The sequence below is a fragment of the Drosophila nasuta genome, chromosome 3 (genome assembly GCF_023558535.2).
Source record: "Drosophila nasuta strain 15112-1781.00 chromosome 3, ASM2355853v1, whole genome shotgun sequence".
Lineage (NCBI taxonomy): Eukaryota > Metazoa > Arthropoda > Insecta > Diptera > Drosophilidae > Drosophila > Drosophila nasuta.
This window is the reverse complement of record NC_083457.1, coordinates 12,348,095-12,361,905: the sequence shown is the minus strand read 5'-3', so window position 1 is coordinate 12,361,905 and position 13,811 is coordinate 12,348,095. Positions and strand designations below refer to the sequence as shown.

General features: G+C 36.6%; 2 protein-coding genes across 9 annotated transcripts in view; one reads left to right on the top strand and one right to left on the bottom strand.

The window, feature by feature from the left end:
• LOC132789668 (protein TANC2) overlaps positions 1-13,811 on the top strand; it is a 62,561-nt gene that overhangs the window by 11,983 nt on the left and 36,767 nt on the right. The gene's annotated exons all lie outside the window — the stretch shown is intronic.
• On the bottom strand, positions 7,404-9,121 carry LOC132789673 (trichohyalin). The gene has a single exon (XM_060797863.1). It carries the CDS (start codon positions 8,777-8,779, stop codon positions 7,493-7,495), a length of 1,287 nt encoding a protein of 428 aa, XP_060653846.1. The 5' UTR covers positions 8,780-9,121; the 3' UTR covers positions 7,404-7,492.

The following is a 13,811-nucleotide window of genomic DNA, read 5'->3' as shown; positions in this document are numbered from 1 at the left end:
AGACTCATCAGAGAGGCCGGAGAATTCACAGCGAATAAAAAAAATAAAAAAATGAAACAAAACGAATTCCTCGTTTGCTTTTTTATTTTATTTTTCAACTCCCCAAACAATGGGCGGAACCGAAAGGTTTGTTGAACCCTCTTCGGGTTGACAAGGTGCGTGCCAAGGGGCAATGCTCAGTATAAATATTTTTCCTGTATTTTTGTAGTATTATTTATATTCATTCATTACAAGCTGCCAAATCAAAAAAAAGTTTATCTGACATTAATCGCACCGAGACATGAAAGATTGAAGAGAAGAACAAGTTTTGTCGTCTTGTCAGGCAAAGAAGTAAGTCGATTCTTCAAGCAGAAGAAGCATTGACTTTTTTGGTTGCGTATATTTCTTATATTAAATTGCAGATCGATTTATATATTTCTTGTTTTGCAATTCGTATGTTACCATCGACAGTTCTCATGTCAAGTGAAGGCTACTTTGCATGTGAGAACTTTAACAAGTGACAATGGGTTTGTGGAGCGGGTTTGGCTCAGTTTATGGTTCATATATACAGAGAAAATATAAATTCGATGTCATTTGAATTGATTTGTGATTAAAATTGATGTTGCTTTTGAATTAGTTTTTAATACTTTTATACCCGCTACCCATAGGGTAGAAGGGTATTAAAACTTTGTGCCTACATGAAATCTGGTATATTTTTCACTCTATGGTATATTTTAAATGTATTAATATATACACAAGAGAAATATTTAGTATATTTCAGTGTTTTAGTGGTAAGATATACCAAATATCCTAAGATATACCAAATGAATAGGTATATCTTAGGAATAATATCGCACTGTTTTGCTTTTATTCATAATGTGTACAAGGTATCTCACAGTCGAGCTTACTCGATTATAGCTTCTTGAAGAAGCAATTTTATATACATTTTATTTCTTTTAATTCAATTTGTATTTGATATTTTATTATATTTCTGAATTTATTCAATTTAAGTATTAACCTTTTGTACATATAAGAAAGAAATTTCTTTAAATTTTAGGCATAAATATAGTTTGAAGTATGTTTGATTTTATGTGATGATTTCATTTATTTTCGCAAGAGTTGCTAAATTTAATGTATTATTTTTAATAATGTTTATCAACTTGTTTCTATTATTAGCACCCCAAATTGATTGTGGCCAATAAAGGGTATAAAAATAGGCTTGGTATAGAATCGCACCTAAAATACGCAACCGGTTCGCGTTGTACTCAGATCTATGGGTGTGACCCGTTTCTCCACTTGACAAGTGCTTGTTGTATTGTTTGTTGTTTGCCGCCAGCAACAACAACAACATCAGCAATACTGTAAATCTCTTTTAGCTTTTTGCATATATTCAATCGAATTGTTTGCCGTTATTTTTTGGGGTTTTGTGCAGTGTCATTCGATGCCATGAATCATGCGCAACGATGACGCAAAAAGGGTCCACAGTTGCGGTCAACGTAGATCCTTCACTTGGCCACTTTGTTGTTGCAACATGGAAGGCGTGCAACAACGTGCAACTGCAGCGAATTAATTTATCAACATATTTACCGCTACAATGTCAACGCTGCCACAGCACAACACGAAAGAGAAGTTCGCAGCATTAAAAGACTATAAATTTATATGTACGAGTATATTTTTGTTTTTTGTTTGGGATAAACTTCCAAGAAGCTGCCAGAGAGTAGGACACTCAGAGGTGGGGAGGGACGGGACGGGAGAGAGACAATTTGATCGGGCCAAACGAATTTTGAAGAAAACTGCAGACCAAAGTTTGATTTATGCGTTGAGATGCTCAATGGGCGATATGAGACGGACAGCGACGGTGCTTGAGAAGAAGGAGATGAAGAGGGAGAAGGAGATGGAAATGGGAGATGAATAAGCAGAAGAAGCATTGCGAGTGTTTGGGGAAGAAGGGGAGAAATGAGCATACTAAACGGCACGACTACCAAAACGCGCTGCCCGCCGGACAAATGCTGCATAGACATAAATTATAAGCCATGGCTAAGTAGGAAACTGTTAAGCAGCATCGCTTCGGCAGCAGCGGTCGCAGCAGCCGGGCACAGTGGTACCATATGCAAATTAGTACATGAAAATGTACAGTGAAATGTATTTTGTTATTTAACTTAAGAATATTTCTCTACTCGATTATTTGTGCACATTAAGGTAGTACAGATATTTTATTTTGTTTTAGTTAATTGAATTTATAAATTTTTGTATCATATTATTTTTTTCAACATTTAAAATTTTTTCTATTTTTCATTTCATAAATTTTTTTTACCTACAAAATTTCTTCATTTGATAAATTTTTGTTTAATTTTATTGAAAACATTTTTTCAAAATAATTACTTACAATTCCATCAACTTTTCCCACTGTGCCTTATCTTTTACTATGGCTTCTGGCAGCTGCATTTAACTAAGTTTTAGTTTCTCTTGCCTTCATATTGTTTACAAATATTTAACGAAAGTTTACAGTTTATCCAGTGCCAGAAGTAAGCAACAAACACACACACAAACACACTCTCTGTGTTGCAAAGGTTGTTTCCTTCAGTTGGGGTTTGGTCATTGTTATTGTTGTTGTTGTTGTTGTTGTGGCTTGAGTTGGTTGGCAACATGTTGCAGTCACGTCAATGTTGCGCCTTTGTCTCGTAAATTTGAACATTTTTATTATAAAATCGCAATGTTGTTGCTGTCGTTGTTGTTTTCACACAATGCGCGCGATTTATTTTGTATGCATTTTGAGGCTGAAATTGATTAATTACAAAGCGGAAGAGGCGACCTCTGCTTCAGTTGGGCAGTCTGCAAACCAATTCATTTTTCAAGCTTAAAAAAATTATTATTATTACTTTGTATATATGTACGTATTTCTTAAACATTACACAAAGCGAAACTTGAGATTTGTGTAAGTCATGGCACAATAGTCAGGTTTATTTATTGTTCTATCGAAGGTCGTCGCGGAGTCCCGAGCACAATCGAAATTATCGCACATGACACTGAACTATTGAACTGCACACTACTTGATGCTGTCTGAATGAGTGCTTGAATATTGTGAATACTATTCAAAAACGTATTTAATTAACTGATAATGCCATGAATAGGCGCTGTAAAATAATTTATTCATGTTGGTCCATTGAATCATTAAGAAGAACAACACGAAAAACTATCCTTGATCTATTATAATGCAGACGAATGTGATATCATTTAGTATACAATGTTTTTCAGAATCATTGATCTATTATAATGCAGACAAATATGATATATTTTAGTATATAATGTTTTTATACCCTCTACCTATAGGGTAAAAGGGTAAGTTTCAGCCTGCAGGAAATATATTTAAGAGACAGAAAGATGCACTTCAACGATATACTAAATATGATCTTCAGTATATTTAAGTATTTGTGTGATACATTATTTAGTATTTTTTCGGAATAATGCCAAACTGTTTTGTTTTTATTCAATATCTGTAGCGGGTATCTCACTTAGCTTTCTGACTTACTAAGTATAAGATTGGTTTTTCATCACATTAAGATTTTAGTTAAATAGTTTTATTTATCAAGTTCTTGCTGACAGTTCTAGACTAAAACTTGTTTATAGAGTTGCCACACGATAAGGTTAGTTCCGCCCATTCATGCATTTCAATTTTGTATTCAGTGCAAACTCCTCTCAACTCAAATATTGTGGGGAGTGTCGGAAACTGTTGACTTCAAATGTTTGGCGTCTGGCGCCAATTGAGCAGGCATCCAATTCACTTGGAGTGAAGTTGGCGCCCGATCTTCAATTGAGCATGGAATGCAAAAGAACTGCGAGACAGACTAGAAGGGGAAGCGGAAGGTGAAGGGGGGGAGAGAAGACAATTGCTGTCGAGGCGCTGCAATTTGCAAGTTGCAAAATGGGATTCGATCTTGAGGCAATCTCTCAGCTTCACAGAGCTCTATTACTCGACTCGACTCGAGACGCAGAGCAATTAGTTGAAATCGAGCCGCTAGATGCAGAATACATAATTGTTTTCGATGTCACATGTGTTGTTGTCGTCGTTTTATGAGCTCTGAGCTACGTAAATGCTTTGCCATGCTATTTTTTTTTCTTTTTTTCGTGCTCTGTTTAATGAGCTATTAACATTTTTGTCGAGGGCTATAGAAGCGAGTACAAATTGTACAAATTGTCGTGGCGCTCGATGTGTGAAGAGCGACAAGCTCTAAAGGTTTAATGGGAACACGTTGTCGTGGCGTTATTTATGCTATCAACCTTTGAGCGGAAATCGCTTTTATAAACAGCAAATAAATAATATGGCTATAATTAAAACAATGTGTTTAACATAAGCCAAAAATAAGTAATGTTTGTGTTAAGTATGTCAAGTATTGTGTGATTGTTATCAAATATGCAGAACATGTTTTTCTCGAGCTTAAATATGAGCTTACAACATATGGAGATGTTATCTAGAATAATGTGCTTGGAATGCATGAGCTTTGGAAAGATAGAATCAATTAAAGAAATAAATGACTAATGTTTTTTTATATCACAGAATCAATTAAAGAATTAAATAAGTAATTTTTACTTATATTATGAAACTTTATCTATAGGTTTTAAATATTTTTTATAAATTCTTGACTAAAATATTATCTTTCTGTTTTTTTCTTCTAGGTAAGTTAAAAATGCCTATTAAATATTCCCTGAGAAAACTTCAATTTAAATTATTAGTAAGTAAACAAATTTTCGACTATTGACAGTTTATATTTTGACTAAGTGGATTTAATTAACAACTTTTTAAATGAGTCATGATTGTTGTCACACATTGAATTTTGGAATTTTGTTGACGCATGATTAGCTAAACAAATATTTGACAAAGATTTATGCATAAACATGCCTACTAAAGTTAACAAAAAGCACTTAAAATATTTATCTAATAGTTCACAGTGAAAATTTTATAAACAGAAAAGTTACGAATATTTAAGCTGATTAGGTAAAAAATTCTAATTGGGAGAATTTTCGGTAGCCAGCTTCATTTTGCAATCCTTTGATTAATTGGCAAACTTTTGCGCAGCAGCTGGAACAAAAAGCGCTCGCAAAACACTCGTTAAAATCATATTTCAAAATCAAATTTATGTTTGCGCAGCTCAATTTTTATTAGCAGTAGACAGATACAAAAAAAAGAGAGAAAAATGCAGAAGAGGAACTGCGAAATGTTCTTAGAATTAAGACAGACATAACGTATATAAAGCATATTTAATAATCGTCGGTAAAGCTACAAAGTCTGGCGAGTCGCAGACTTGCAAAAAGAAAAATAAATATGACAAACTGAAAATAAAACAAAGAAATAACAAAAACAGTCGATCGACAAAAAAAATGAGTTGAAAACTGAAAATTGAAGTGAGCTTCGAAATGTTCCTAACCCAAAAGAAGCAACAACAACAATAAAAAGAGCTTTTTGTATTTGTTTTATTTGCAATAGATACAAGTTGAACGATGTGAAGATACATTCAACCTTCATGTTCGTGTTCGTTGGCTCGTTTCGACAATTTTCGTTGTTTTGGTTGCGCAAATAAGTATCTACAGCGACAATGACAACAACGACAACCGACGACAGTAACTTTTGTATCTAAAATCAACAAGTTCACGACGAGCATGAAAAAGATAAAACCTTTAAGCGTCAGGTACACACACACACACACACATTCACACACACACACACCTCATTCATTACTGAGACAACAAACAAAACCCAAAAAAAATGAAGTAAAACGCAACAAAACTAAAACCCAGTTGACTGACAACTCAGCACAAACACGTAAATACTAGAATATAAGTACTACTTATATAGAGCGTAACTCGCGCAGATAATTCCGTTTCCTAACCGAGTGTTATTTTTTTTAAAGATAGTGAGCGAATAAAGAGAGAATATGATATAAGAAAAGGGGTGGGAAAGTGATCAGTGACAGTTCTAAAGCTTTTTTAGTTGTTTGATCTAAATATATAAAGTCATTTCTGAATTAAGATTATTATGAAATTAATACTTCGCAATCTAAATTTAACATTCCCATGATTTCAAAATAATCCTATGATTAGTTTATAATAAATCGATTGAGAAATATTTATAGAGATAGTTCCCATTAGAAATGTCTTAAAACTAACAGTAGTGAGTTTTAGCACAATTATAAAACAAAATGAATGAAGTATTCATATTATAACAAATATTTCTGTAGCCATTCGTTTTACCAATTCCAGTTCGTTTTATCCAGAATTCCTTCGGTTTTTATATATTGAGATGTAAATTCTAATTCATCATTAAAAGTGACAGATCAAATTGTTAAGTTTACTTAGAAAATTTCATAAGTTGTCGTAAATGAAGTTGTGCATTTAACACCTCTTGCGTGTTTCATGGTTAAGTGCTCGTTAAGAGATCTAAGTGAAGAGCCGATCTTGTACACTTTTCCAGCATTTGCCAGATTGTTCCACATAAATACTATCAACTTGTACGATCGCCACAAATTTGATGACAATCTCACATGCAACTGTAAATCGCCTTTCACCCAAAAAGCACTTATGCGGCATCCCTGTAACATGTCCCATAAATAACGCCAGGCCACCACACTATTGTAATTAAGTTAGGAAAGCAACAACGAGAGAGGGAGAGCGAGAAGGAGACAGCGAGTGTGCGAGGGAGAGCGAGCGAGCAGCGTGAAGACCTGCTCGAATAATGAAGGAATTTGGTTACCACAAGTGAATTGCTGGCAATGAGTAATGCAAATGGAACCTGCCATCCGAAATTGATAGCACACACACTCTCTCTCTCTCTCTTTCCCTCTTCCCCCCTCTCTTTTCTACAGTTTTTGAACTGGAGTTTGAGTAGGTGAGGGTTATGGCATTGTGAGTGCACACATTTATTTTGGCTGTGCAGTAATTGATACTATGTGTGTATTTTATTTCAACTTCAATTGCAGTTTCTCGAACTCGAATTGCGAACTGCGAACTTGAGCTCAAAAGGTTTCTTTAGGATATGCAGAAATTTGATTAGGTCATTTAATTGTAACATGATTTATAAAGTTTTGACAATGAGAGTTGAATAAGATTTCTTTATTGAATCGCGTGTAGGGAAATTTGAAATGTTCGTTGGAAGCCCCTCGGCAATGATTTTAATTTGAATTTTAAAAGCAAATGTAATATTTTCAATTGAAACTTTTATTTAGAATGCAATTTTCTTAAAAATGTAAACGGTATATTTATTTTCATTTGTTGTTTTCTTGATTTGAAAATTAAAACATTCTTTATTTATTTATTTGAATTTGAATAATATGATAATACTTCCAAATTTCTGCTTTTAAATTAAATTTGTTTCTTTTTTAAATATTTATCGATTATGCAATCGCATAAGTTTTCATTTTAGGGTAAGATATCTAAAGTAGGACGTTATTTATTTTCCGACGGGATTGTTCTCTTTTGAATTGATTGTTATATAGTGGGATAATCTCTGCATCTCTCACTTTTACTTTCCACTCTCTTCCTCTGGTTTCTTCTGAGTTTTCTCCTCCCTTTCCTTCGCCTCAGTCAGAACCAGTTCTTCTATTTTCTTGAGGTTCTCTTTAATATTCTTCATATAATGTTCTTCCTCATCTGGAGGTGGTTCTTTGCCCTCTTCTGCTGCCTTCTTCTTCTGCTTCTCCTCGGCTCGACTGTCGCCCTTGGTGCGTCTGCCCATGGTCAGCCTTGTGATCAAGTGCGGTGGAATGCGCACCTCGGCACCAATGCGATTCTCGCTCTTATACTGTTCCACAACACGCAGGAAGGGTTTCAGTGGACAATTCTTTTCCTTTGCCTCCAGCATCAACCTGCGCGCATAGTCCACAAAGAAGGCATCCTCGCGAATACATTCCAGCTGTGCCAATCGATTGTAGTTGGTTCCAGGACGCGTCTGCTCCTCAAGCAGCTCCCTCTGCTGCTTGTCCAGCTGAGAGCGTAAATCGCGCTGGCGACGCAGCTGCTCCAGTCGCTCCTGCTGCTTGAATTCCACATGGATGCGCTCGTTCCGCAGGCGTGTCTCCACATCCTCGCGTCGTTCGGCGGCTGCACGCTCTTTGGCCAGCTTGGCCTCTTGTTGTTCTCCCTGCTGCATGGCTTGGCGCTGTTTCTTTGTCTCCTCCAGTCGCTGGCGACGCGTCTGCTGCTCGACGCTGTGCGCACGCCGCATCTCGGCCAGCTGACGTTCGTGCCGTGCCTGATCCTCACCTGCGCTGTAGTGCAAACGTGGCGCCAGCTGCTTGGCTAGCTGCTCATTGCGCTGCAGTCGACGTTGCACTCGCTGTCGGGCCAGATCAATCTTCAGGCTGTCCAGCTTCGACTTTGCCTCGTTGTGCACCTCGCACTGCAGTTGCTCCACTTCCTCGAGCATTCGCAACCGCTGCTGACGCTGCTCGGTGGCCACCAAAGCGGCCAAAGCATGCTCTCGCCTCAGTTGCAACTTGGCAGCTTCCGCCGCACGTTGCTTCTCATGTTGTTCCTGCAGCTGCTGCTGATTGCGTCGCCGCTCCTCGAGTGCCAGCTTGTGCTGCTCGAGCTTCTCGGCATCGCGTTGCTGCTGTCGCTCCTTTATGGATTCGAGTAGTGCCTGCTTGTGTTCGCTCAACTGCCGGCGACGTTCGCTGTGCCGTTGCTGCGCCTCCTCAAGGCCATTGAGCACCTGTTCGCCATAGATGCGCTTGTCCAGCTCATGCTGCTCTTTGGTTGCCACCGCAAACTGCGCTTGCAACTGCCGCTGGGCATTGATGCCCCGCATCACCTCACTCTGCAGCTTGGCGCCGAGCAGTTCCCTGGGTCCCGGACGCAGTTGCTCAAAGAGCTGCTGTGCATGCTTAATGCGCTCCTTTTGCTGTCTTTGCTCTTCCCTCTGCTCGGCCAGACATGCCTCTTGTGAACGCTCTTTGGCATCCTGCTGCTCCGCCAGCTGTCGACGCTGTGCACTCTGACACTGCTCCTGCTGTGTGCGACACAGCTTCCGGCCGGCAAAACGCTGCAGCAGCTCCTCGCCTCCCAGACGCAGTTGTTCCTCGTACTGTTGTTGTTGTTGCTGCCGACGTTGCTGCTGCTCCCTGGCCAACTGATTGGCATGCCACTGGAGACGGTCATAGCGTTGCAGAGATATCACTAGCGGTGGCTTTTCTCTTATGGTCACTTTACGGCGCTCCTGCGGCAGCCAACTATACTGCATGATGTTCGAATGGAGAATCAATGGCAATTCTTATAAGCATTAGCCGGTTGTTTGTTCCTCCTCCTGTTAGTTGTAGCCATGACGCTATGCGTAGTCAAGGAGAACTATATGAATAAGTTCTCAGCTGAGTGAGAATTGGAACCAGTTCAATGAACCAACTGAAATAACGAATACAAAGAGAAACGGAAAACTAATAAGATAACAATCACAAGTTAAATATATTTATCTAAGATTGTACTATACAAAGTCAGTTCAGGGTCAGCGCGAATGAGAATTAATAAGATTTTTTAGGAGTAGTCATTCGCATTTGTCTTTGCCTTATATCTAACAGATAAACGAATGTAGTTCATTTATTTCAAATCTTTACTTGGAGATCTAAATTGGTAACTAAATATAGATTATTATCTTTACTACAGAATTAAACTAATTATAGTTAAAAAAATGTGTGATTTCATGATTAAACTCGAGTTAATATTGATTTTTATGTAATTTTAAATAATGTAATTTAAATAATTTTTAGTGATCATGCTTATGATTAATAAATCTATATACCAAAAAAATAGTAAAGTATACCGAAGGCTTTATTTGCTAAATAACATTCAAAATATACAAAACTTAACTTTAGTATTTGTCAATTTGCATTTTATTACTTTAATCTTTATATATATTATAAAATTTAAAAATAATTCTTATGGCTTACAAAAAGCTTGCACATTTACGATTCTTTATAAAATCCAATTAAAAACAATACATTTTTTATTACTTTAATTAATTTTCTGTGATCATGCCTTTGATTAATATCTGTCAATTTGCATTTGCCCAACTATTGCCCATTAGTTGTAGTGCTTATTCAAAAATATCCTATTTAGCCAATGCACTTAAGCCAAAAATGTTGTCACTTTTTCATAGATATAACATATATATTTATTTTGATTAATTAGCCAACTTGCTGCTTGTTGACAACTGTCAACGCAAATGGCAAACATTTTCCCCAAATGCCATTTGCGATGGCTTAATTATGTCCAAACTTATGTCTTGGCCATTTTGCAAGCGTTGCAACTGCTGACGGGTTTTCTGATAAACTGAAAAAATGTAGTGAAATAATACCAACTGGTCTTGTGTTTTTTACTGACATTTTTTTAACGTTTTTTCTGTAGAGTCACAATATCAAATTGTCAACTCATTTCCTGATGTCTCATTAAATTTTTGTCTGTGTTTGGGGCACCGAAAAAGGGCACAAAACAAATCTATTTGGGCACGCTTCATTTGATTCACATTCAAATCGAATCGAATTCAATCGCTTCTGTATCTATAAATTTAATTAACACTTGCTTGCGACTTGCCACTAAAAAGCCGACAATTGTCTCATTTTTTTTTTTTACCAAAACCCAAAAATTAAAAAAAGAGAGAAAAAACAACCAAATAGAAGTCAAGTGGAACACACTCGACCCAACCGAATTGGGTCAGTGATTTGATGTTGTCTTCAACTCTTGACTGACTCTTTTGTACAAACTCAAACTATTATAGGTCTACCCGTAAATAAGGCCAATCAAATCCAACAGCTCATGCTGAATGCGGCGATAAAGGTAAACTAGTTACTTCAATGGTCAGTTTGTATTATAATCTTAGAGATAAAAGTAAATAGTATTGTCTAATGACACTTCAGCATTAGTTTTAAGTGCGCGGCATCAGCTTGTCTAGTTGTATTTGATTCAATGCGATATCTTAGTAATGTTATTGCGTAGTTAAATGGATAGGTTTTTGTTATAACGTAGATAATGCATTATGACATCATGCACTTTTAAATGCAGTTAAATAGAAAGCCTTAGACTATTATTTGACATCTGAATATATCTTTAAATTTTAAATTTATTTGAGTAAATATTTTGTTATATATTTAACTTGTTTGTATTTGACTCATTTCGACATCTGGACATATTTCTAAGTATGCCAAATGCATTATTCAATCATCGATTTCAAGAAATGAGTTCTTACCATAAGTAAAGTTTAATGTGCGACTGCAATCTTATCTTATCTTGAGGTAATTGATTCTCTATAAGCTTCAGCTGATAGAGTTATGGACTTTATAAATAATGTGCATGCTTAGAGAAGTACTTTTACACTTACATATGCTATATTCTATATATAAGTGAGTGAGACTTGCCAGCCAGTTGCAATTGTTGGACGTCAAGTGCAAATGACAGCTTTAAACAACTGCAACACAATGAGCAACAACAAAACTGTTTTGCACGCCTTCTTCTTGTGGTCAACTTCGGTCTTCCCCCTCCCCTTCCCCTGATGGCTGTCCCTTATGTCATGTAGCGTGTCCAGTGGCTCGGGGGCTGCTGTTGCTTGCCACTTGAATGACTTCATGTTTGCCTCTTCTGTCGGAGAACTTGAAAAACTTGTCTTTGTTCAGAACCAGCGAAAGAGTTAGCGTCAGCTTTAGCTTCAGCTTCAGCTTCAGTTTCTGCTTCAGCGTCAGAGACAAAGTCAGAGAGAACTAGAGAGAACTCTCGAAAGCCATAACCACACGTACTTTACTAGGTACTTGCACTCGAGAACACAACGAGACAACGAGGTGGAAGCGACAGATAAACAACAAAGTAACAAGAACAACAATGATGGCGACTGGGACAACAAATGAGTGCAACTGTTTTAAGGCCCAACTGCAGTCCAATTCAGTTCAGTTCAGTTCAGTTCAGGCCAAGTCCAGTTTTCCAGAAGCGAACCAAAAACCAACAAAAAAGAGAAAAAAAAACAGAACAAGAAATGAAAGAAGCTTGCGAAAGAAAACCGAAGTTTTAATGCACTAAATGAAATTAATAGGATCACTTAGTATAAATCTACATATTTGTACATAGAAGTGAAAAATAGTGAAGAGTAATTTGGATTTCATAAAGTTCAACGAATGAAAATTCATTTGAATGCAATTCCAACATTAATATAATATTTCAAAATAAGACTTGATTCAATGAATTTCTAGTTCAAAATCTAAAAAGGCATTTCATTTACTTCTGTTACATCTTGAATCAAATTGTAAAAGCACCTTTAGCAAGAGTATAATAAGACTAGAACGATCACATCAAAAGAACAAACAATGTCCACTGACTTTTGCCACAGCTCCAGCTTTGGCTCGAAGCGTTCTTCGTGCTGTCTGCGTTTGTGTCTGACTTTGTATCGTTTGCAGATCTTAACTGCGTCGCTTAACAGCGCTACCAACGTCAGCCAAGTTGGCCAAGTTGTCTGCCCCGGTGGTTAGGGCAATTAACATGCAATTAAAAGACGTTTCAATCTAAACAGCTTTGGAGCGAAGCCTACATATTACCACGACTCACGGCATTCACACTCACACTCGCACATGTGCACTCGAAACACATTCGCACTCGCATCAGACACGAAATGTAATTTAAGCATCGTAAACAGTTTAGAGATCGACACTGACAAGCTTTGAAGCGCCGATTTGTCCAGATCCAAACAATGCCTTTCCCAATGCTAAATAGGTAGCGCTACTATAAAATGTTGAATATCAACTATCAAAACTATTCATGAATTTCAAATGCTCCCCAATTCGAAAAATACGCAGTTGCAACCAACTTAATGAGGCTGAAGGCGTTGCCAGATTGATGAAACTCGAATAAGAAAATCTAATCTTAACCATAAATCAAAACCTTGAAAAAAAGAAGGTTTGCCAATAATTTTTTAAATTTATAATTAAAACAAACGACAATCGTTAAACTATCAAGTTTTTATATCTCTAATTTATTAAATGTATAAATCATGAACTTTATGATATAAACGGTTTTAATAAAAACTGTCGTTCAACATTATTATGTAAAAGCATTTAATAAAAAAATATTTTAGACGACTATTAAAAGAGATTCAAAGTGTAAATTTAAAATAAGATTTGCTAACTGTCTGCAGAATATTTTTATTGACTTTAGTTTGCTAATCATGTAGGAAATTTCCATTTCTAATACGGTGTAAAATTCTCTAACAATTTATGGCGTGAATGTGGTATGAGCAACATCATTTATCTTAGTTCACACTTTGACAGTGCACGTATTAGCCGTAGATTGATTTATTAAACTGTCGCTGAAGCAATTCAGAATTGTAAAATAGTTTCAAATACTTTTGCGTCTTATGTCATGTGTAACATTAGTTGTTCTATCATAATATTTTCCACCGAACGGCCAATCATTGAACATTAAATGAATCGCGTTCAATTTAAAGGCGTTTCCATTTTGTGCGGGGTTCAAATCAGTTGAACTTTTAATTATATGTTTTCATTATCAATTGAAATGTTCTGGGCACTCGACGTACTCCTCGATTTCGACGATTTCATAAGTATTATTTTCGTCATCTTATGTCTAACAGTCGCTTTTATATTTCAATGCCAAGTTGCTCACGTTTTGATCCGCAATTTGTTGGATATTTTGTTGTAACTATTGTATTTTTTTATAAGCTCTAAAGAGCATAGCAAATTGTTTATTGAGTTCCAGCATATCACTTACATGAGCTTTACATCTGTTTGTGAGCGACACACCTGAAGTCGACTTGAATCGCAGCTATTGTTAGTGTTCTGTTGTCTGTTGTCGAG